Genomic DNA, 24,161 nt, shown 5'->3' on the forward strand with positions numbered 1-24,161 from the left:
TGCCTGCTTGCTTCTTGGGTCCATTTTATTGGAAAATCTTTTCCCAACCATTAACTCTGAGGTAACATCTATCTTTGAAGTTGAGGTGTGTTTCTTGTATGCAGTAGAAGGATGGATACATTGCATCTATGGTGTCTTAGTATTGGTAGAACATCTATCCAGGACCTTCTGGCCTTCAGAGTTTCAATGGAGAAGTCAGGTGTAATTCTGGTAGGTTTCCTTTTATATATTACTTGGCCTTTTTCTTTGCAGCTCTTAATATTATTTCTTTATTCTGTATGTTTGGCGTTTTGATTATTAGGTGGCAAGGGGACTTTCTTTTGTGGTCCACTCTATTTGGTGTTCTGTAACCTTCTTATACTTTCATTGTCATGTGTTTCTTTAGGTTGGGAGTTTTCTTCTATGATTTTGTTGAATATGTTTTCTGCACCTTTGAGTTGGGTTTCTTCACCTTCTTCTATATGTATTATTCTTAGGTTTGGTGTTGTCATGGTGTCACTTATTCCTGGATATTTTGTGTTAGGGATTTGTTGGACTTAAGGTTTTCTTTGGTTGAGGAATCTATTTCTCTTAGTTTATATGCAATGCCTGAGATTCTTTCTTCCATTTCTTGTATTCTGTTGGTTATGCTTGCATCTGTAGTTCTTGATCATTTACCCAGCTTTTCTATTTCTAGCATTCCCTCAGATTTTTTTGTTTTGTTATTATTATCTCTATCATCTTTCAAACCTTGCACTGTTTGAATTGTTTCTTGCAATTTTTCTTCCATTTCTTTAAAGGATTTTCTCATTTCTTAATTTAAGGTCTCTATCATCTTCATGAAGTTGTTTTTAGAATCATTGTCTTCTGCTTCATCTGTGTTGGGATGTTCAGGTCTTGTTGGTGTGGAGTCCCTAGACTCTGGTGGTGTCATATTAATCTTTCTGTTGTTGACTGTGTTCTTATACTGTCATCTACCCATCCCTTTTTCCAGTGCATACCGGTGGGGTCTCTCCATTTCCTGGTGGGTACAAGACCAGTATTCTCTTCCCGTGGGTGCAAGCAGATCCAATACTCAGATGGCTTTCCACTTCCAGTGGTTTGTGGCAGGACTAGGATGATGCAGGAAGACTCTGGATGGGCTGGTGAACTGGAACAGCTTATCCAGTGTGCTGGCCCAAGTCCTCAGGAGGCTCCAAGCAGGGCACCAAGGAAGGTGGGCACTGCCCGTGGGTAGAGCTTGGATTTTCTTCAGTTACAATGCCAAGTTTGAGGAGATGGATCCATGTGTAAAGCGCTTTCCTTCAAGTGTAAAGACTTGACTTTATATCCCAGAATGCATAGAAAACCAAGCACAACAGTATCTACACTCTCAGTGCTCTCATTGCAATAAGAGATGAAAACACGAGAATCCTGGGAAACTCACAGGCCAGCTAGCAAGCAAGAGACCCTGCCTCTCAAGTTAGATGGCAAGGATCAATATGGCTGATCCACACACTCTTGTTGTGGTATATATGCACTGGTACATACACAAGAATATGCATATATATGTAAATCACACATGCAACAGTTTTAAAATTACAACCCCATTTATGTGAAAAGAAAGTCTTCTTTTTCAGTCATCATGTCTTGTTTTTATATCATTCATCTTAATCTTAATACAGATTCCCATTTCTTGACCCTGATCAATAGATTTATAGAGTTCTGAACAGTTACAAGAAGTCCATAGGAAGTCTTGCCCTGAATTTTCCATGAAAATGTTGGGGCATATAAATGGTTCCCTTGGCTGTGGCATTTAATAATCCCCACCTATTTTTCTATTTCGTTCATTTGCTAGCATTCAGAACAAATGCATGTCTGGATCTATAGTTTTAATTGGCTTAATATTTTCTAGCTTACAGTGAGAAGAATTTACTATTAAAAACAGAGTAGAAAACACATAGTAACAGCTTTTTTAAATTCAAGGTTTCCAATATGTTGTATTTTTTTCTGAAGCTTGAAGTTTTCACAAATTTAACTGAGAGAAAATATCCTAAGGTGATTCTCTTGTGAGCTCTCTCCCTGCCTCCCTCCCTCCTTCTCTCTCTCTCTCTCTCTCTCTCTCTCTCTCTCTCTCTCTCTCTCTCTCTCTCTCTCTGTGGCTTGTCTGAGTGAATTAGAAACTCAGGTATACATAACATAAATAATAGCATTTCAAATTTGAATTCCAATATCTAAATGGAATCTTCTCAGGATTGTAACCCAAAAAGTTCTCATGAGTAAATACAGATCCTGTGAAGTTAATTTAATAAAATCAAAATGCAAAATATGATGTCTAAAGTGTTTGGTGCATTGATTAAGCTCCCTGGGGGCTCTGGGTGTTCAAAGCAACAGTTTGAGTGAATACAACAATAAATGCAGAGCTGACTGTATTTTTTTTTCTGTTTCTTTCTCATCTGCTAGAAAAATATAGATAATAGAGCTCATTTATTTTCTTTACATTTCAGAGCTCTGCAGATGGGAAAACACAGCCCAGTGGAAATGATTTCTGGCAACCTTGAGAAGATATGTTAGCATTTTGTGGCATTTCTCTCCATGACATGTAAAGCATGGCTTTCCCTCATTGCAGTGTCACAGTGAAGTGTCACAATAAAGCCAAAATAGTGTGCCCTCGGGGAAAACTAGAAAGGGACCATTTTCTATGCACACACAAAGGGTAATATTTATTATAAAGCCTTTCATTTTAGCTCCAAATGCTGTCTGGGCTGTGAGTACTTTGCAATAGGAAATGCACAGAATGTGAGATTTAAAGCAAATGTTATGTGTAAACCCAATTTTTCTAAATGTAAATAAAAAGTGAAAACTAGAATACTGTCATGGACATGTGTGCATTCATAGTCTGCAGAGTGCCAGAAAGTGTCAGCGTTGGCTGCTGCTGGTGGAGCACAAGAGGCAGTGACCTGGTTGTCAGCACACATACCTTAACACATAATATAACACATTTGAAAGATGGGAAGTTTAATGTTCCAAAAGGTCCAATAGTTTGTGACAGGTTACACAGCCAGGATTACTTAATCTGCTTCAGTACAGTTAATAGAAGACAAATGTAAACCTGCACTTTTTAATTAATTGAATCTGTTCTTCAGCAGATCATACTCGTCTATATGTATCTGATCATTCTTATTCCACCCTCTTATCTCTCCCGCCCACCCCTGTCATTCCAGCTACAAGTCTCTTTTCTGTATCCATGTCTTTTTGTTTTGGGGCCCACTAAGTTTAACCAGGCCTGCCTATTGTGGATGTGGAACTGTCACTAAAATCTGGTAGTCTCACCTGTGGAAATACAACTGAAGATAATGATCTCCCACTGCCCTAATATCTATAAATAGCCAGTAATGCCTCGGGGAGGGCTACGGCCACGTGACTCAATTCTCTATCCACGGCTGACTACTGACAGGCCGGCATACTCTGCTACTGTGAGACTGTTCCAATAGCTGTCCTGCCCAGAAGGTGGTATTTCACAATCCTTCACCCTACCATCCAGCTCAAGCATTCCTTCTCTCCACATTGGTACACTGTTCCCTGAGCCTTACGGAGGGTGGAGAGGGAGATAAATGTCCTATTTAGAACTGAGTGCTTCCCTGTTCTCAGCATTCTGAACAGCCATGAGTCTTTGCATTTGCCACTGTTCATGGAAAAATGTCTTCTTTAGTCAAAACTAACAATAGTATTTGTCAGTAGGCATAAACATTTTTTTAGAAAGCATAAGTTTGTACTTTTGATTTTCAAACATTTACGTAGCTCTTCATCCTACACTTACAAAGTCATTGTTTGATCCAAATATTGAGCTTGATTTTCACTACCATTAACAGCCATTTCTTAAGGACCAAGCTACTCCTCCAGTTTAGGTCGTAATCAGATTTTACCTTTTTAAATATTTATGTTACCTTAGTTGTGCTTGTGTGTGTGTGTCTGGGTGTGAGTGTGCACTTATGTGAAAGTAAGGGCCACTGCAGTGAAGAAGCAAGTCTCTGATCCCTTGGAGCTGGAGCTATATATATATGCAGCTGTAAGCTGTAAGTGTGTTATAGGCATTGGGGGCTGGATTTGGATCCTGAGCAGCACCTGTTTGTTTTTGTTTGTTTGTTTTTTAATTGCTGCAGCATAATATCATCTCCCGATAAAACAGTTGCCATGTACACACACCTAAAAATCACTAGCCAGCACCCTCCTTCAGTTAGAAAGTTCGGTTCCTATATATCGTCAAATGCATACAGAACTTGTCCAAGACTATTTTTCTGCCAATATGGAGGATAAAACAAGCTGTGAGACCCTGCACACTGGATTCAACTGCCCACCCCACCAGTTACTAGTTTTTCTTGTTTGCTTATTTACTTTCTGTGTAAGTGAGTAATCATATACAATATTATTTAAAAGGACAAAGTCTGAAGACCTAGCTAGCATATGTGCATCTCCCATCATTAAACAAAGAAATGATGTTTTCCTGACTGATTAGCCTTTCTAGAACATGATGAATGGCTGCTGGTGCCAACAAATCTCTTTCTCCCACCACCTTCATCTTAAAGTTATGATAGCAATGCTGTTTCCCATGGGATTCACCTTTTTAAACACATTTTTAAGTGTACGATACATGTTGTTGTTCTGAGAAAGTTGTGTTTATACTTTTCTTCAATTAAAACTTTTTATCTCCTTATTGGCAATTCTCTACTTCTATTCTTCATTATCTAGCAACCACTATTCCTTTTTATAATGTTTTTATTTATTTCAAATCATCATACATTTTACATAATGTATCTTGATTGTTCTCACCCACCACTACCCCTCTCCAGCTCCTCCTAGCGCCCTCATTCCATCTCCCAACTTCAAGGCCTCACTTCTTCCTTGTTACCAATGGCCCCAAGTCTAGTTAGTGGTTCCCAAGTGTGTATGAGTGGAGCCATCTACAGGGACATTGACTACCTATTAGCAGCTAAGTCCCAAAAGAAGAGTGACTTTTGCTCTCTCAGTAACCCTTAGCTACCAGTGGCTGCTATCACAAGGGTGGGGCCTCCGGGGCACCTCCTTGAATTTAAATTGGAATTTTGACTAACTTTATATTGTGCAGGTCTTATGCAAGTAACCACAGCTGCCGTACATTGATATGCACAACAGCCATATCCTCCTCATCCTCTAGGTTTTACATTCATTCTTGATGCTCCCAGAACCCTGGATAGGGGAGGTTAACATGGATGACTCATCCACCTCTGAGCTCTCACAGTTACTACACTTTATTCTCTGATGAATTTTGAGTCCCTTCATTAACTGTTACCCACTAAAAAGAATAAACTTCCCTAACCAAAGTTGAGTACAATAAATCTATCTATGGGTGTAAACAAATACTCTAGAAGGCAATTTGATAGCATAACTATTTAACATAATAACAACAAAAGTTTCCCCACTAGGACCTGTGATTTTCCAAGTCATGAGATTTTGACCAGATTTATAGTAGCAGGCATGAAATCTCTTCTGTGGACCACATCTCATATCAAATCAGGAAGTGTTTAGCTGTTCCTGTAACATTCATATCTTTATTGCAACACTGGGCATGCCTTGTGGGGCAGGAACTATGGATGTCTTTTCTCCCCCTGCAGCTTGCATAGAACCTTTTAGCCCTATAAAAGCTAGCTAGTGAGAGAACGTGGTGTTCCTCATTTGTAAGAGAAATCATACACATTTTTCTCTCTGTATCTATGACTTATTTTGCATAGTGTAATACATGTGTTCAAGTTGATAAATATGACACTTCTTTCCTGTTTAAAATGTAATTGTGTATACTGCGTGTATAAACATTTTCTTTGTCCATTCGTCTGTCATAAATGTCACAGTGTTTCCCCATACTGCTCACTATAAAAAGTGCTACAAACAATATTCAAATCAGTGTGACAATTCCTCAAACATAAAGCTACCATTGCTTCACCAATCCAATTTCCAGACATTTCTACAAAAGAATTAAATCAGGAGTCCTCAATTAAATCTTCATTTTAATATATTTTGTTAGCTTCTTCTCCAATACTACCTTAAATCACTAATTCTAAAGTGCATTTTCTGTCTCTTCTTCTAATACCTGAACTGCAGAAGACTCTCTCTAACTTTCTATAAATTGTCCTGGTTCCTGAGAAGTCCCTAGCAATTGTACCTGAATATTTTCTGAAATTTTTCAAGGAGACAGGTGTGGAAGTTTATTTGATTTTGAAATGTTGAGAAATTCTTGAACTCTCTTCACATACCAATCATCCCTTACCTCTCCTTTGACCTGTCCTTCAAAGGTGAGCTCTTTCTTAGGACGGTTGGTATAAGGGCAGTTTCTGTCTGCCTATGCCCATCCTCTTTACATCAGCATGGTATGCAGACTTGTGCTTTCCTAGACCGGCAGCTTCAGTTCACATAGTTCTCCCCCTTCTGGAAGTCTTCCGACCAAGATGTCTGGGGCTCTAATTACCATCCGGTCATGTTTCTTTCAAAACTGTGAAAAGTCATTAGTTTATTTAGGAAAACTTAGTCATTCCTTCCTCTCTGAATAACGTTTAGCTCTCTGGTTTCCACATTTTATGAGATGTTTATAACTACTATGCCTCTTTTGTTCTTGTGTGTGTGTGTGTGTATGTGTGTGTGTGTGTGTGTGTGTGTGTGCGTGCGTGCGTGTGTGTTCCCTCCCTTGAAAATTTTTCCACCTACTTATTTATATTAAGATTGTGTATCTCAGTTTACAGAATTGTTTGCCTGAAGATGTCACCATCTCTGCATAGTGTTCACAATAGAGCAGGGCATGTGCTTCTGACCAGTTGTTACTATTACCTAGATATTTTTCAAAGCTGGAGTTAGTAAATTGTTTCTCTGCTTCCAGGATTCTTCCTCTTGGATTTCTTTCTTTCTTCCTTCCTTACTTTCTTTCTTTCTTTCTTTCTTTCTTCTTTCTTTCTTTTAATGTTATGCTCACTCATTTATCTTCAAAGAGTATTTAACAATATCTGTCATAGATTCACTATTGTCCAAATCCTCTGATCTTCACAGATCTTGCCACGAGAGTGATTCTCCCAACTTCACACAGTGATCTTCATTAATTCTGAGTGAGGTACATGTGAGAAATCTGTGTTGAAAGGGCCTCTCTCGGGAGCATTTCCAAATAGCACCATGTGAGAACAGGAAGAAGGATAAACTGTTGGCCATTTTTGTGAAATCAAATCTGATTTATCCTCCTTTTATTTGTTATGTGTGCCAAATGAGTGAGAATTCAAAGGTACATTTCTGTGTAATAATTCTTAACATTTTTGTGTCACTGGAGATGGGTTGATCGAATGTCCATAGCTAGTTCCCTTACTTGATTTCTCTGACAGTCAAATCAGGGCCTAAGACCTGTGGTATCTCAAATTTGAGGCATGAGTATAATAGAGATAAACAATTTTAGTTGTATTACTATTGGAGAACCCGTGGTTTTACCATACTGCACAATCTTTGTACCTGGTGGTGTTTTCCATACTAGCTGTTTCTTGGGGCTTGCAAACTGGTTCAAGTCTTCTTTAACTTCCTGGGTATGTAATAAAGTAAGGGACAGAATGGCATATGCTTTCTCAGTACTATGGATGAGTTTTTAAATATTCCTGATGGACAGTGAAGTAGACTTCTCAGCAAGCCTGTTAGCACTATAATGATGAACACTAACTCCTGGTCTCAGGTTTCCAAATGCTTTGTGTTAGACTTGGTGAAAGTCAAATGTCAGGCAGCAGCAAGTGCATTTTATCACATCCTTAATCTTCTTCGCTCTGCTCACTCCAGGGCTGCATATGATTGCTCTATGGCCAAGAAGAGAAGAGCTGACGAGCAGGCACTGGGAGTGCCAGTTAACAAGAGGAAATCTCTGTTAATGAAACCCCGGCACTACAGCCCAGACATGGACTGCAAGGGAGCCCCAGACACCAGGAATGAGGATGATGGCCTCTTAGAAACGAATGAGCACTCCACTGCAGGTAGCAAAAAGGCATGGCCCAAACTTTATATATTCCTGCTACCAAAAGTTTCCTAGTCTGCGGAGAGTATACAATGGCTGTGGTATTTGGCTTTGGAAACAAAAAAACAAACACTGTTTCACTAAATATTCACTTATTAAGGCCCTATTTAATTAGATTCTATTTAGGGTCTACAGGCACAGCTTGACTGTGACCTGTGCTCACTTCATGTCATGGTTAGGTTATGCCGCTTTGTATAGAAAGTAGAAGACACTAAGCCTTAAAGCTAGAGTCTCTCTGAGTAGATGGATAATTTCTAAAAGAATCCTTCAAATTACAGGACATACTTAAGCTTTAAGATAACTTTTCAATGATAAAAGTCAATGTAATGATCATTAATGATATATATTTATGCATATACATATACACACATATTTGTTGTCTCTGTTTATAGCTAAAACATTAATACATAACTTGTTTTATCTATATGCATATATATAATATTGTTTAGCCCCCAAAATATAATAGTAATAACATGACTCAAAGTAGGTATTTTGTGACATTAATATTTTTAAATGCTTCAAATCATACTTAGAGCAATAGATTGTTGAAGTGACCAAGGTTGTTTTCCTTGAGGCTTCTTTAGTGGGAGAAGAATATAGAAAAGACACATCTGTGCCTATACTTCTAAAATAAGTCTTTTAAGCTTATCTTTATAATACATTGAGTCAATCCTTTGCTTACTCTTCAGACATCCTTTTCAGGGTGAGTGAAATGTAGCAACTCCTTTAAGGACTTAAAGTTGTTGTCTTCCCAGTTCTCAGTTGCTGGCCATCACTTCCATTCAAGAGTTGAAGTGTCATTCATTGGTTCGTACATGAGATTAAGGTGTCAGACATGGAAAAATCTCAATAACCTATGAAAAATTTAAGATATAAGCCTTGACTAATAAAGACTGGAATAAGAGATACACATATTCTATTAAATATATACCCTTTACTGAATGTGACATTTAGGTAATCAACATAAAATAATAATAAGTAAAATATTTATTTTAAAACTTAAATAGAAGTTAGTAGTACTTATAGATCACATGTTTATAAGTAGAATTCTAGAAATATCCCCTGGATATTATTTTTTAAAGATATAAAAACATTGACAGAGGACAAGTTTAAAGTCAGAGAAACTTCATTATCTTGGTTAAGTATTAAAGATTCCATGGTTAAACAATGGTGTCTTCTGATTTGTAAATAGATAGTGACATTTTTAGGCTTCTCTCATTTAGTATATGGTTTTAAGCATCAGAGCTCATATTTAAATTATTATCATCTTTAACCTTTTCAACTTCCTCTATCTTGCCACTTTTATATGTTGATCACAGACATGACTGATAGAGCCTGATCTTAGCGGAAGTTTGTAGAACACTGTGGAGTTAAGGTTGATTAATACAGCTTGTCTATGAGCCAGAGATTTTGTCAGGTCTGCAGACCTCCTACCTTCTGCTCTGACAATTTGATCATTACACATGCTTATAATCAGTTAAGTGAATATTACTCAAGTATATACAGTCATAAGCATTTATAGACACCTATTTGCAGATTTACAAAGGCTAATGATTGCATTTAATATTAGAACTGCTACTGATAGAGATGCTGAAATTACCATGATGACAATTTTTAGCTCTTTATATATTTCAGATATATAAATGATACCATTTAGTCCATTTTACAGTGTCACATAGTATGTTGTAACCTGGTCTTAGTTTTGTAGACGAAATCATTAAAGACCAAAGAGAGTTAATTCTGAAAGTAGCACAGATTGCAGCCTATGGAGAAAGTACCTGGTAGGCCATCTAAAAACAAGTCGAATAGCTCTATCCCAATTAACTGTGCTCTGCAGACTCAGTCCCCCTTGCCCATATTCTCCTCAGAATGCATACTGGGCAGAGTCTTCATGTCTACATGAAGTTGCAGTTTATAAAAATAATGGGACATCAGTGTTCCTGCCCTAGGTCAGCAGAGAGAAGATTTTAATGTAAGGTGTTGAGGAATTTTAAGCACAGCCACAGAAGGAGAGGGGGCCAAGGTCAGTGTTTACTCCAACACTAGTGTACCGTAGGTCAGTGCTCCTTCGTTCAAGGTACCTTATTGCCTTTTCCTTAACAGGAGTGTGCCTACTTGCATCTTCAGCTGCACCTCAGATAATCAGAGTATAAAGTACTCATGAAAGCTAAGGTCATGCTCTTGAATCCTGTGCTTCATTCCTCTTTATGGCCCAAACTGCACCCCACATTCTAGCCTGATCCAAAAAACTACATGTGGGCCCTATGGTGGGTAGTTAGAAATCCCTCCCTCCCTGGGGAGGTTAACACAAGGAAGCAACACAAGCTCAGACTCCAGGAACAGACAGAAAACGAGAGTTGTCATGGGTTCAATATGTACCCATTGTAGAGTTGCCAGAAGAATGGCCACATGCTTGGGACTTGGGATTGCCTTCCAGAAACACAAAAGTTTCTAGGGGCTGAAATTATTCTTTTAATATGTCACCTTCAATTAAAAAAGACAAAGAACAAACCACTCCAATCTCAGAATTTTAGAAAATAAATTCATTTTTCTATGGCTTTTATTCCTGCCAAAAGTTCATATTCAAATGAATTTGCCTGTAAAAGTGTCCTTACTGGTTATAGAAGTACACTAAGGAGTTCATTCCAAAATCAGTGGCATTGTCAGAGAAGTTCAGAGAAAAGATAGAGGGATACAAACATATGTAGATGATAGATAGATATGAAACATATACAGAGATGATAAATACATATAAATAGATATAGATAGCTAGAGAGTGATAGAGGATGTTGATAGTTGCCATATATATATGTATATATATATGTATGTAAATGATAGGTGAGGATAGAAGATTGATAGATGTAGATAACAGGCAGATAGACAGATATAGATAAATGGGTATAGATTATGAGGATAGATAGATGCATATAGATCAGAATAGATGATAGATAGATCAGTGATGATAAAGAGATAGGTAGGTAGGTAGGTAGATAGATAGATAGATAGATAGATAGATAGATAGATAGGTAGATAGAGGATGTAATGTAAACATTCACTATGTATAGGACTACCAACCACTTATCATGGAAAACTTGGTTTACAGTCAGGAAATAAAGAAATAAATGAGCTTATATGTACCAGACAGAACCTTATATTTTGTTTTTCAATCTACATAGGAAAGTTTCCCAGCCCAAGCTCCTGCCCACTGCACATGATTGGAAATTCACACAGGACAGAGAAGGGGGAAGGCTGTTTCTGAAACTGCCAGCCTGTTCCCTCCTGGAAGTTAACCCTAGGATTCCCAATTTGCCATCTTTGTGGCATTAGTGAAGTTAAGGTCTGGGTTGTGTGAGCATTTTGTGTTGTTTGTATTTGTATATTTTGATCAATAACATAAGGACCATTTTTTCCAGCCCAGGTTAACTGGAAATACATTCGAGTACATTTACTACTATAAATTTACTATGAAAAATATTTCAATTTAGAAAAGTATTTCACTGTTAATATTCTTGTGACTTCTAAGAATGGTAGTGTTACATCTTTTCTGATAAGGCTTTCTAGGCTGTCGGATGCTTGCCATATGTAACAGAATCAAGCCATGTTGCCCTTCGTCTGGACTCATCCCTCTACTGACAAGCTGTGTGACCTTGAGCAAGCCCTGGGAGACTTGAAACTCCACTTTGAGAGATGGACTAAAAGCTCTTCGTAGTATTGTGAAATAGAGAGTTGAGTACTGTGCTAGGCATGTATCAGACATTGTCTTAGGAAGAGTACCTAGATCATCTAGTCATGGGCCCATCCTCGTTCTGCAGATGAAAACCCAGGCTCCAGAGAGCAAGAGGAATGACTTCTACTCATGAAAAGTGGGCCAAATCTTGTTTATACTGAGGAGACCGCCAGTCCCCTGACTTACAGTCTTTGAAAATAGCACCTGAGGAGGTGGGGGAGGGAGCCATCACTTGCTGGGTGCCTGTTGTGTGATCCCGTGACCTCTGCAGTGATGCACAGGCCTTGCTGCTGTCGCCAAGGTGCAAATGGAAACCCCAGGCTCAGACAGCTTGAACAACCTGTCCAGCAAGCCTAGAGGCTAACAACGCTCAATCCCCACCCCCCTGCAGCAGACCTTCCTACTCCGGGAAAATGATACTGCAGAGCAGAGAAAGGAGGGGACCAGTGGCAGAGCTGGAGAACTGGCACCTTGTCACAGATCAGTCATGTCACATGCTAACTTTGGTTTTTCTCATACCCACAGTGAAATCCGGGAAGGCTTTGCAGAACAAGGAATGTTGATTTGTGGCTTAGACTATCCCTAGAAACCAATGTGTATGACAGTGTGGGCACCCTGGCTCGGGGCTTCTCTCTTTCTGAAGAATAATTAATAAATATTTTCTTTTAGCATATAACAAACAGTTGAAGTAAACAATGATGTAAACTGGAAATGACCCAAAAAGCAAGCAGTTGGCAGTCACTCAGTGAAGGGCATTGTCGTGCACATGTGCGAGTTTGTCACTCCGCCTCTCTGGTGATCTGCACTTAATAGGAATATTTTAAACTATGTAGCTAAGCAACAGAGGTAATTGTTGCTTTCTAGAGCTTTTGTTAGCACTCTCACACAGCCCAAATATGCATAATTAGGTATAATGTCTATAAATCATTATTGTACACATGTGGGTAGTTAAGTGGAGTGAGAGAATAGTTCAATGAATTGAGCATATTCCCTGAAAATGCTTTTTATTTGTTTTCTGTAGTTCATAATACTTTAAAATTATCATAACCCTTTACACTTTCTCTTAATAGCCAACTGTGATATTGAGAAGAATTTCATTTGCATTTTAGACTATGTTTAATATATTATTTAAAGCTGGATTTGCTCTGATGCAGATTCAGGAAAGGCTAGGCCCATCCTATCAACGTTATGTGCTTGTTTATCCAGCCTCTTTTCTAGGAACTGAAATGTTAAATTTTTCAGTTTGTGTTGAATAGATCCCAACAAAAGACTGCACCCTATAATCAGCATTATTTACAGGGGCTAGTGTTGTGACTGAATTCTTCTCTGCATCCAAAAATGCTTTTAGTTACTATGGCAATATTTACTTGATCCTGGCAGTCCAGTGTTGATTTAGGGAGATAATTACCAGAAAGGAAGATGATGGAGATGTATTTTTGAGTGTCCTTGTCAGAGACAATGTTTATAAAAAATTGAATGAGACACAAAAATGCACATTGTCTTCCAGGCAGACACCCTCTCCCACAGCTTCACACTGATGGCTGCGCTTGCCTCCAAAGATGTTTATTAACACAGAATGCTCTTCACTTGGTGTCTTTAACAGTATTTAAGGGGGCTTATCATTTTATGTTTCCCCTCCCCCACCTGTCTTTGAAATGTAGAAACGGTAGAGTTTTTTTTTTTTTTTTTTTTTTTTTTTGGTTTGGTTTTTTGTTTGTTTGATTTTGTTGTTGTTGTTGTTCTGGTGGATGTTAAAGGATTCTTGGTGGACAGTTTGGTACATTTCCCAGCCTGGTGTGCACTGAGAATCCATATGCTCATTTGGACAGTTTGCATTGGGGCAGTTTGGTGAAATGACTATACATACATTCATTCATACATACATACACACACACACACACACACACAATACATACAAACAATACATACATGCATGCATGAATGCTTACATTCATATTTACATACAACAGGAAAGGAAAGAAAAGGTACTGAGGGCTGCTTTGAACTGACCTGGGCATTTGGAGATCTGCTCTTGGTCACAGGATCCAAGTTGCTCATATCTGACACGGTCAAATAACTCTCCTTCATCTCCTTTACTTTATAACAAAAATAAATGCACACGTCAGACAAGAAAATGCATTATCATTCAAAATATCTAAGCCCAATGCTTATCCCGCTTACGTTTCCCTTAATATAGGATTGTAATGTGACACGGAAAATGAGCAGAAAGACTTGAGAGCTTCATAGTCCCTCTGTCACCATCTGTGGGTGGAGGTGTTTGTATCTTAGTTAACATTGCATAAAAGCTGAGAATGTTCCTGAGAAACTACAGAGAATAGAATTCAAATAAGCCCTAAAAATACATTGCCATGATCCAGAGAAATGCAATGAACATTTTTCTGCAGTGTGTAGCATGCATATTCAAGTTCCTCTGGGCTGCTAAGATGTCGGAACATAAAAGGGGGTAACAACAGGAACCTCCTGTACAGTGCTGTGTTGCCAAAGTGCCGACTTCTGTCATGACAGTACCCTGAAAGGGCTTCACTCTTCAGATGCAGAAGATTACAGAAACACTAAGCTTGATGTATTTCACCTGTATTTTTTCTCATCAGTGTTTGCAAAATTGATAGGCATTACACATCATGCATATTTTGTAGGCATACCAGTATCCATGTACATATATATACAGATTTATGCATATACACATGTATATGAATAGTTATGGAAGCTCCTTAAAATATTTTTGCTTGTTTAGTTAGTTGCCATTTAGAGGTGGGATCTCACTTGTGGTCCAGACTAGTCTTGAACTTGCTAGCTTCTTACCTGATTCCTAAGTATTAGTATTAGGATTACGGGCTCCTGCCATTATGCCCAGGCCCTTTAAATATTTTTGTTTTGTTTTGTTTTCCAACATCTGCTTTCTTTTTTGTAGAGGGAATCATGATGAAGCCCATGGATGAGACCCTTCATTCACCTGCACAAGAAAGCTCACTCCGAAAGGAAGACCAGTTCGTGTGTTACCCAGAGCTCATGGTCAAGTCTCTAACACACTTGGGAAAATTTGAAGAAACTGTGTCTATGCAGACCATAGGTGAGCCCTTAAATGACAGTGGTACCCAGTCTCTAAAAGCAGAGAGCGATGAGGCAGATGAGTGCTTTATGATCCATTCAGATGACGGAAGAGACAAAGTCCACAGTGCCCAGCCACCTTTCTGTCCCTCTGGTGACAGTGGAAGTGACTCTGACAGCGCCGAGAATGGGTGGGGCAGCGGCTCCAGTTCATCAGAAGACACGGACCACAGAGGCCACAGACACAAGCTGACATACAATAAATCGGACCTGTTGGAGGTTTCTGAGATAAAAGCTGAGGGGGTCGGATTTACCCCCTGTGAGAGTAGGTGTGACTCCGACACTGATGGGAGAGACCCACAGAACTCCCGCGTGGAACCCGTAGCGGTCAAAGCCCAGCCTTCATTCCCAGAGGCTGAAGATGGTGAGAGCCTGGTCACAGTAACAGAGGAGCCTGGAGAAATGGAGAAAGTGAAGGGGAACCTGAGTTTGCTGGAACAGGCCATTGCCCTACAGGCAGAACGAGGTTCTGTCTTCCATCACACCTACAAGGAGCTGGACCGCTTTCTTCTGGACCACCTGGCAAGAGAACGGAGGCAAACCAAGGTTACTGACAGTGGTGGAAGAGAAGTCTTTAACAATAAACGTAAGTACATTTTTATATTCATTGCAGGAAGAAAATCGATTTAGGGTTTGAAAATGTTAAATGGTCCTATTCCTTCTAAATTGGCTTTTTGACAACTTAATGTAATTTAAAAGTCAATTGATAATCGTGAAATATGCCATTTGTTACTTTGCAACTGCTCTTTAGTTGCAGTCAGCTCAGGGTCTATTGGTGCTATGGTATTTAACACCTGAAGCCTTTTATCCCTTCTGATGTTCTCATTGAATTGGCTCTTCAGAATCATGCCATACCTTTTAACAGTGATTTTCTGGACATGTTTAGAGACTTTAACGTATTTTATTAGATTAAATCAAGCCTAGAATTTAATTTTTCTTTCTAGCCCTTGTTCTGGGGTTATGGGACTACTTTCCTGTCACTCGTAAGCCAGGCAGGTTGTTCTGAGCCTTCTTGTCATTACACCAGATGTTAATATATTTGTTAAGATGGTGCTTTCCCAGCGCACCAGTGGGAGCCCATAGGTACCTGGATCAGACTTAAATTGCAGAGGAAATATGCTTGGAGGAGACGGCAATTGCTCTTCCAGTGCCAGGGGAATGATACCTCTTCCCTTGTGGAGGACTGTGCCTGTTCTCATGCATGTCTCTTCTCAGTGAGTGGCTTTTCCCAGTCATCCACAGGTGCCCAGAGAAGCCCTTAACATGGGTTTGTCCAGGGTGCCGTCAGATTCAGACCTCCAAAGTTTGTTTTTGTTTTCGCAAAGTTTTCTGGAGTCCTGGAATCTTATAATCACAGAATCAGGGAAAGACATGAGGTAACACTGTGGTCATTGACCTTGCGGGCTTAGAGGAATGACATCTGTGTGCTCAGAAGTTCTGACTGGGGGAAGGGTTCCAGAAGTGGATTATTTTGTAATTTTAAGTGCCTACTGATACTTAGCTGCCACTTAATAAATCATGCCTTGCAACTCTGAGAAACTAGAAAGACTATAGTTAGGAGGCTGCTGCTGCTGTACAAACACACTGGGCGTGTGTCAGTAGGAACAGGATGTTAATAAGGAATGTGTAGTTGGAGACAGAACATTATTTAAGGCTCTGTACTTCGATCAGTATGCAATTTCTTAATTTTTCCTTATTTGCCTTTTTTTAAGAAAAATCTGAATAAAAGGAATACAATTCACTCTAAGTCATATTTTGTTGGTTTGAAGGTCTATATTTCCCTCCCTAATAGCCCTGAAATCAGAAGAGCATACAACAATTAACATTCATTTTTTTTCTTTTTAATTCGCATTCAAAATAATGTTTCAGTTAACAATTGGTGATGTTTTACAGGGCGTGAAATCCCGTGTTTGCAGAAACTTTATTTTAACCTTTATGTTCAAATGCTTGATGATCTTTTGGTTATTATATGATGTTTTAAAACCATCTTATATTTTCAAAGTTAGTAACACAATAGGGTGTGTATAGCAACCTTTGCTAGTTTAGTGGCTTTAGGGCACTACTGGGGAGACTAAAAGAATTAACAGGGTGTCCCCTGCTGGCATTGCTTTAGGGTTCAAACCCCCTGAAAGGTGACCAGGCTCAGCTGAGACAGGTGTGGAAGGCGGGGTGCATGTTGCTGTGTGTGCACTGGTATTAATATCTGCAGAGCGTGTGCTCTGAATTCACACGCCCACTCCTCGATGATGCTAGAATCAGGAGTCTGGAAACATTCTCCTTTTACTCACATTCGGTATTGTAAGTGATCATGCAAGCCATCATCTTCCTTCTTCCTTAAAATACTACTCTGATTTGGGGAATACCTTGGCCATGGACTCGCCTGTTAAGGACAGAGCACTAGGATTTCAGCATGCTATCCTACCTGAGTCTGCAGAGGAGCCAGCAGTGCTACAGCAAGTTTGTAAACCCTGCCACGGAATATTTGGAGATGAGACTGCAGTGTGGGCACTATGCTACCTATCGTGTGTCACTTGTCAAGTAAGAGGAGCAAGAGGAACAATGGGCCAGTCTGCCTGCTATGAAGGAGGATGGTCCCAGGCAAACCAGGACCCAGGGGCACCGGAGGATGAAGTCCCCTCATTGTGTAGTGCTACACAAAGCAAATGAAAGAAGAGGCAGACTGAGCAGCTGCCCTGAGCCTGTGCTCGGGTTTCTTATCGTGCAAACAGGTTCTGCCCTCCAGAGCATTTCATCTGCAGCTTTGTTTTGGGAGGCCCAGGAGAGAGCTGCAGACAAAGGTGCATAGTGGACTGACTGTCAGTGGGCCCTAGCTGGGCAGGTGCCAGGCCCGTTATCTCCAACACCCTTTCTGGCTTCCCTCAGACACCCAGTGTGCCGAAGAGGGGAAGTGCTCACCGCCAGCCCCGTCAGTGCTTAGAAATGTGGTATCATGTGGACAAGATCCAAGAGAGGAAGCACATCAAAATAGACACTGTAGCTTTTCTCCTTTCTGTGAGTGGCGCTCTGCAATGGTGTCAGCCCCCTCAGTTAATGCTTATCAAACTTCAAAGACTTTGACCAGTTGCCTACAGGTTTTACATACCCAAATGGACTTGAAACTTGGCATTGTATTGCTGCTAAGTAAAACTTGCGTGCACAAAGTCATAGAACACCACCATGTTAATACTTGTTTCCCTTCAAGAGTACAGAAAGGAGCAAGCCCCCCGCCCCCGCCCCCCACACACCCACACACTCACACACGCACACTTCAGTCATTTTAGTTCATTCTTTCCTTTAGTTAATAATGCTGTCTCCTGGGCATCCCTGTCCTTGGTGGTTCCCTGTGTATTCGCAGCACTCAGCTTTCAGCCTCCTGACTTGTCTGGGACTATCAGTGCTGGCTACAACTTGGAGGATCCTCAGCCCCTCCTTCGGAAACCGTGCCCCCATGTAATTGGATTACACACAGCCTGCTGTGCCCCATCTGCCTAGGACCGCTTATACTCTAACAACTGGAGTGACGAGGTATCACGGAGACATGTCTGTTCATGCAATGTAGTGCCATGAAGATATCTGACACATCCCTGTCAGCGGCCTGAGCTGGGTGGCTTCTTTAGAACAGGAGGTGTAGACTTCCCATCCCCATAGAATAGGGCCCTTCTCCTTGCCCCAGGCCAGCGGCTTTATGAGCAGGGTCCTGTAGGTTACTTATTGCCACCACGGGCCTCAAGCCTGCTCAGTATTCTTGTTGCCCACACTGAGACTTGCACATCCCTTCTGAAGGTTGTTTTGCTTCTTTCTCTGAGGACTCACATACTCCTAGTTTTCCAACCACCGCAAACACACACACACACACACACACACACACACATACATCAGTATCCTGAGCACAAGTTGGGGCAGTTTGTACCATAAGACTGAATTTCTATCAAATGTAGTTACCATCTTGGCCATATGTGTATGGATGTCTATGCATTTTGTGTGTTATATGAATGTACATGTGTGCATGCATGTATATGTGTATGTGTGTACATGGATGTGAATGCGTATGAACATGTGCATATGTCTGTGTACATGCATGCACATGTGTGTTTGCACAGGTGCATTGTGTACATGTGTTCATGTGTGTATGTGCACCTGTGCAAGTGTAAGCATATATCTGTGAGTGCACTGACACTCACCCACACTCCTGTTCTGCACTCATTCATCTTATGCGTTTATCCACCTCTCTCACCCACACCCTGACTCATGGGATTGTCTCCATCCATCCCATCTCGGGCTCCTGTCCTGTAGCAGCTGTCACTCCTGGGAGCCTCGCCATCCAAGATCCCAAGTCCTCTGATAGCTGGGAAGTCCCAGGCACTATACTTCCCTGTCCTTGATGCCCCACTAGAACATTCCCCTCCAAAGGCTTCTCCATAATCTCAGTTGTGAATTTCTGCAGCAGTGACCACTGCTTCCCTCTGTGGTCACCTCACATACCTGAGAGATAGTCCCCAGGGGACCCAAAATCTTGGCTTTTGGATTTTGTTTCCACTTTGTTGTATAGGACTCAGCCTATTGACTATTGACTCCCATCAGCTGCTCTGCAGGAAGCAAGCTCAACTTGTACATGAATAGCTGGTCCACCCCCAACTTCACCTGCTGCCAGGGACCCACAAGGACAAAGCCAGAGAGGCCTATGTGGTGGGCCCTTTGTTTTATAATTTTAAACCTGCCTTTTTCTAAACTCTCTCAATAGAGGATGGCTTGAGGTTAAAGAAATTCTCCTTTCTCGCTTTTCTTCTTTCTTTTCTTCCTTTCAGGAGCACATTCACCTTCTGGCACACGGGGACTTTGCATAATAAAGACTTAGCTACAATATGTGATATGACAACTTAAAATCATCTCTGTGTTTTAACAGTCCCTTGCCCTGTGTCAGCCTTTGCTTAGGAATCCAAGAAAATTGAAAATGTGTTTTGCTTCCACGGGTCTTAGTTGAGGGTTTTATTCAAGGCAACGTAAGAAGAATGTTTATGATGGTAAAAGTGAATAGAGTGCTGGTGACACCCGCAAGGCCACTCTATTGAATGTCGAGGAGGAAGCACCATGTGAGTGTGTCTCCATTCAATTTCTCCATAGATTCACCAAGGCCTGAGAGGAGGGAGGCCAAGTGCCCCATCCCTGGCTGTGACGGCACGGGGCACGTAACCGGGCTCTATCCCCACCACCGCAGCCTCTCCGGGTGCCCCCACAAAGTGCGAGTTCCTCTGGAAAGTGAGTATTCCTTATCCGGAGGTCACACCTGTGCTGTCACTCATGCAGTGCAGCCTCACACAGCTGTCCTCTGTTCCTTCTGGTCAGAATTAGGAAGAGGAACATAATCTTATCTCCATGTGTCTTTAAACAATTCCCATCTAACTACGTGAGGTGTCTGTTGTTTGTTTGTTTCATTCTGATACTGAAACAAGGTCTGGCTTATGTAGCCCTGGTCTGCTTTTCCTCTACCATGCCCAGTCTAGTTACTGTTTTAAAACCTAGTATATTAGAAATATTCAAGAATAGTAATTTCAGATGTAGAGACCTGCTGACCTGCCCTCACCATGAGATCACATGCTCCTTAGCATCTTCTCCGGGTGCCCTGTCACATCTGAGCCCCTAGAGCAACAGCAGCCTCTTCCTCCCTCATCCCTACCATAGTTCTCAAGTGCTCCAGGCTGTAGAAGTGAAGAGGACTAGCTGAAAACACCAGTGTTACATAATTTCTCATCTTATTATCGGGACAGTTCTGGGTTACCCCATGGGTAAAAGTGGGAACACCTTAACATCCCCCAGCTGTCGGGATTTAGCAAGTTACTATTTTTTCTCACCCCGCGAGCTACAGCATTAGCAGATCCTTGGTCCACACCTCATTCAGCCTTACTCTTACCAGTAGTCACCGGATGGGGGAGGGTGGATGGACAGATGCAAATAGCACACTTAAGAAATAAAGAAGCCTGCCTGCAGACCTCCAGGTTATGGGGAAAGGATTGAAAGAGCCGTGGGGGGAAACAAGTTCTCTGATCCCCGAGAGAGAAATGTACTTAGAAGGAAAGGTGGGCATGGTGAGCCTGTCAGGTCAGATTAGAGAGACACTAGCCTCTGTCCCGGCACATGTGTGTGGCCCCAGAGTTACACGGAACAGTTCCTCAATTGAAAGCAGGACCATTTGTGGGAGGGGATCTAGGGTTAATGCTCTTTGGCAGTCAGAGCAGTTTGGGTCTGAACTAATTTCCTAGGTTTCCTTTCTGAAGTTATAAAGGGCCTTTGTTCCATATGAATACATCCCAGGAAGAACCATGGTGGACTGCCTATCTGAAATCATTTGAATGTAAAACGGAGAAGCAAATTTGATGGCGTCTTAGGTTTGTATGTATATATGCTAAATTGTTCTTCCCTTTAACATGATATTTTGTGCTTAGTTCTTGCCATGCACGAGAATGTGCTCAAGTGTCCCACCCCAGGATGCACAGGAAGGGGGCATGTGAACAGCAACCGCAACACTCACAGAAGGTAATTCTGATGACTTCTTAATAATTTACATTGCACAATGCAAAAGAAACTTTCCACAAATTAAATCATAGGCCACCTGTTGAGATAATTGGTACATCACTATTAAATGTTACTTCTTGAAATAGCTCACACATAGTCTCAATCTCAGGAAAATTTATATACTTCAGATACAACTAAAATTATGAAACAGTTGTATCAGACTATGCTCAGGCTCAGACTCTATACAGCCTCAAACATGGCACATTCTTTCTGCCTGGATCTCACCAGCACATCTGGACTGGCATCAGTATTCCTTATAGGTTATCATGAATCCCACTAGGCAGATATTTAGAAGGGTTTCACTATATAATACAGAGCTTTGAGTGTAAACCATGTAAGGAGAAATGTCCATTTTTATTATAGTTTAAACTAAAATAAAGCACATTGTGTATAGTAATATGAAAATAAATATATGGTATATACATATGTATGTCTTAAGTGAAATTTTATTTTATTTTTACTATGTATTTTAATGTGTATATATATTTTGCCTGCATGTATATTGCTGTGCCACATGTGTGAAGATGGTGTGTTCTCTCCTAGAACTGGAGTTACAGTTTGTTACGAATTGCCGTATACTTGCTGGGAATCAAACCCAGGTCCTCTGGGAAAGTAGTCAGTGTTCCTAACCACATAGTCATCTTTCCAGTCCTGAATCATTTTATTTCTATGTGCATATTTTATATTACACGTGGAGCTATGAGCTATGGTTTGGCTTATAAGAACATTATCAAAAGATTTCATTTTTGTACTTTCGATTTGACTAAAATATCTCTAAAATTTTGCTAAAGTTCCTAAGATAGTCATGGAAGTATCATGCTGGCTTCTATAGTCAGACAATGGTGTGTGGGAATGAGCACATTGGACCTAAAATACTGAGTTTCAGAACCCTTTGGTATTTCCCCATTACATAACATTTTGATTTTTTTCTAAAGGTATTCACTACTTGTCACCTCTGAGATGGAGCTAGAAGTTTGCAAAACCTTTGGGATCTTTTGTATGACAATGGTGCTAAGTGAACTATTAATATGACTTAACATTTGCTGTGTGCCAAGGGTGTCGTGTGCCTGTGCCAAGGCAGACCACACTGTCACACTCACTCACATCCTCCAGCTCTTCTCTTTTGAAACAGTCTTTCAGGTTGTCCAATTGCTGCAGCTGAAAAGTTGGCAATGACCCAGGACAAAAGTCAACTTGATTCTTCCCAGACTGGGCACTGTCCTGAGAAGGCTCACAGGTATGAACTGTCAGGACTTGGCTGATAGCCTCTGTTTATATTGGATCCCACCCAGCAGAGCCTCGATTCTGTGTGTGTCACTTCACTGAGGTCTACATGTCATGCTCAGTCATCACTAGATTGATGACGGCAGCCAGTTTGTAAGGCTCGGGAATGATCGCATCATTCAAATGATCTAGGGGATGTTTCAGGAGTTGAGCTTAACAAGGCTAGCATAATATGGGTGAACCTAAAGGAATTAAATATGCAATCACATAACTAGTCAAACCTCTGTCACTAATATAATACCGGGTAGGCTCCCATGTGTGACTGACTTCTTTTCTGCCTGGAGGGAACTCCATTATGAACATTTCAAAGTGTGTGATTGTTTAAGTCCCATATGCACTGGGCTTCCATGATAGGTAGTTAGTACAAAAGTATCTCCCATAATCCTGAATGCCCAGGTTCCTCATAATATTAGTAGTTTCAAAGATATTTTACATAAAATTTAATGTTGATACTTAAGGTAATGAAATGTTTATTATGTAACAATCATGCATGTAATAATCTGAAGAGAAAGATACCAAATAGTTGTTGTCAATGAGTCACTAAAAATGAAGAACAAAACAAAACAAAAAACTAGTAGGCACTGTAGTATTCCAGGGTGTTTTATTTTGCTTTCTGTTCTTGTGATAAAATACCCTGACCAAAAGCAAAGTGGGGGAGAAATGGATTTGTCTGCTTTACACTTCCAGGCCACAAATCCATCATTGAGGGGAGTGAGAGCAAGAATTCAAGCTGGAGGCGCGGGCTAGCCTAGAGAACTAGTACAGTAGTTAAGAGCACTGAATACTCTTACAAAGGACTGCAATTCAGTTCCCAGAGCCCACAGGGCAGTGTACATCCACCCACAACTGCAGTTCCCAAAAATCCAACACACGCACACTCCATGGAGAAAAAAAAAATCCACACAAAATAAAAACTAAAAATATGAATTCAAGCAGGAACTGAAGAAGAAACCAAGGACCAGCACTGCCCACTGGCTTGCTTTCTGAGCTAGCTTTGCTACACCTCTCAGACCAACCAGTATAGGAATGGCTGCTGTCTGCAAAGGGCAAGGCCCTTACACCAACCGTCAGTCAAAGCAGTGTCTCACACAAGGCCCCAGGCCAGTGTGATCTGGATAGTCCCTTGAGTTGAGGGTCCCTCTTCCAAGTTGACATTAGGTTGTATCATGTTGACAATTTTAAGAAGCATACAGGTAGTGGGGGTTAGCACAAAGGATATGTCTTCTCTTGATTTTTTTCCTACAGATTCAATTAAAAGAATATTAAAAGAATCAAAACTAGCATTGAAGTCACATGAGTGAAAAATGTCAAATGAAGATCACAATCACTAAATATGTAGATTAAGAAATCTTAATACAGGGTTCTTCGTTAGTTTTGGAATGTTCTCTTGTTCTCCCTAATTATGCTTACAAAAAGCTGCAATTGAGT

The 24,161-nt window shown here is 40.6% G+C and overlaps 1 protein-coding gene across 1 annotated transcript in view; it reads left to right on the forward strand.

Annotated features, from left to right (window-relative positions):
* St18 (ST18 C2H2C-type zinc finger transcription factor) overlaps positions 1-24,161 on the forward strand; it is a 111,268-nt gene that overhangs the window by 42,025 nt on the left and 45,082 nt on the right. The window contains exons 6-10 of the mRNA XM_051197874.1: positions 7,792-7,982; positions 14,683-15,465; positions 20,001-20,135; positions 21,320-21,410; positions 22,582-22,686. Of these exons, the coding sequence (XP_051053831.1) occupies positions 7,792-7,982; positions 14,683-15,465; positions 20,001-20,135; positions 21,320-21,410; positions 22,582-22,686 (1,305 nt within the window). The remainder of the gene's footprint in view (positions 1-7,791; positions 7,983-14,682; positions 15,466-20,000; positions 20,136-21,319; positions 21,411-22,581; positions 22,687-24,161) is intronic.

The sequence above is a fragment of the Phodopus roborovskii genome, unplaced genomic scaffold, assembly GCF_943737965.1.
Source record: "Phodopus roborovskii unplaced genomic scaffold, PHOROB, whole genome shotgun sequence".
Taxonomy (NCBI): Eukaryota; Metazoa; Chordata; class Mammalia; order Rodentia; family Cricetidae; genus Phodopus; species Phodopus roborovskii.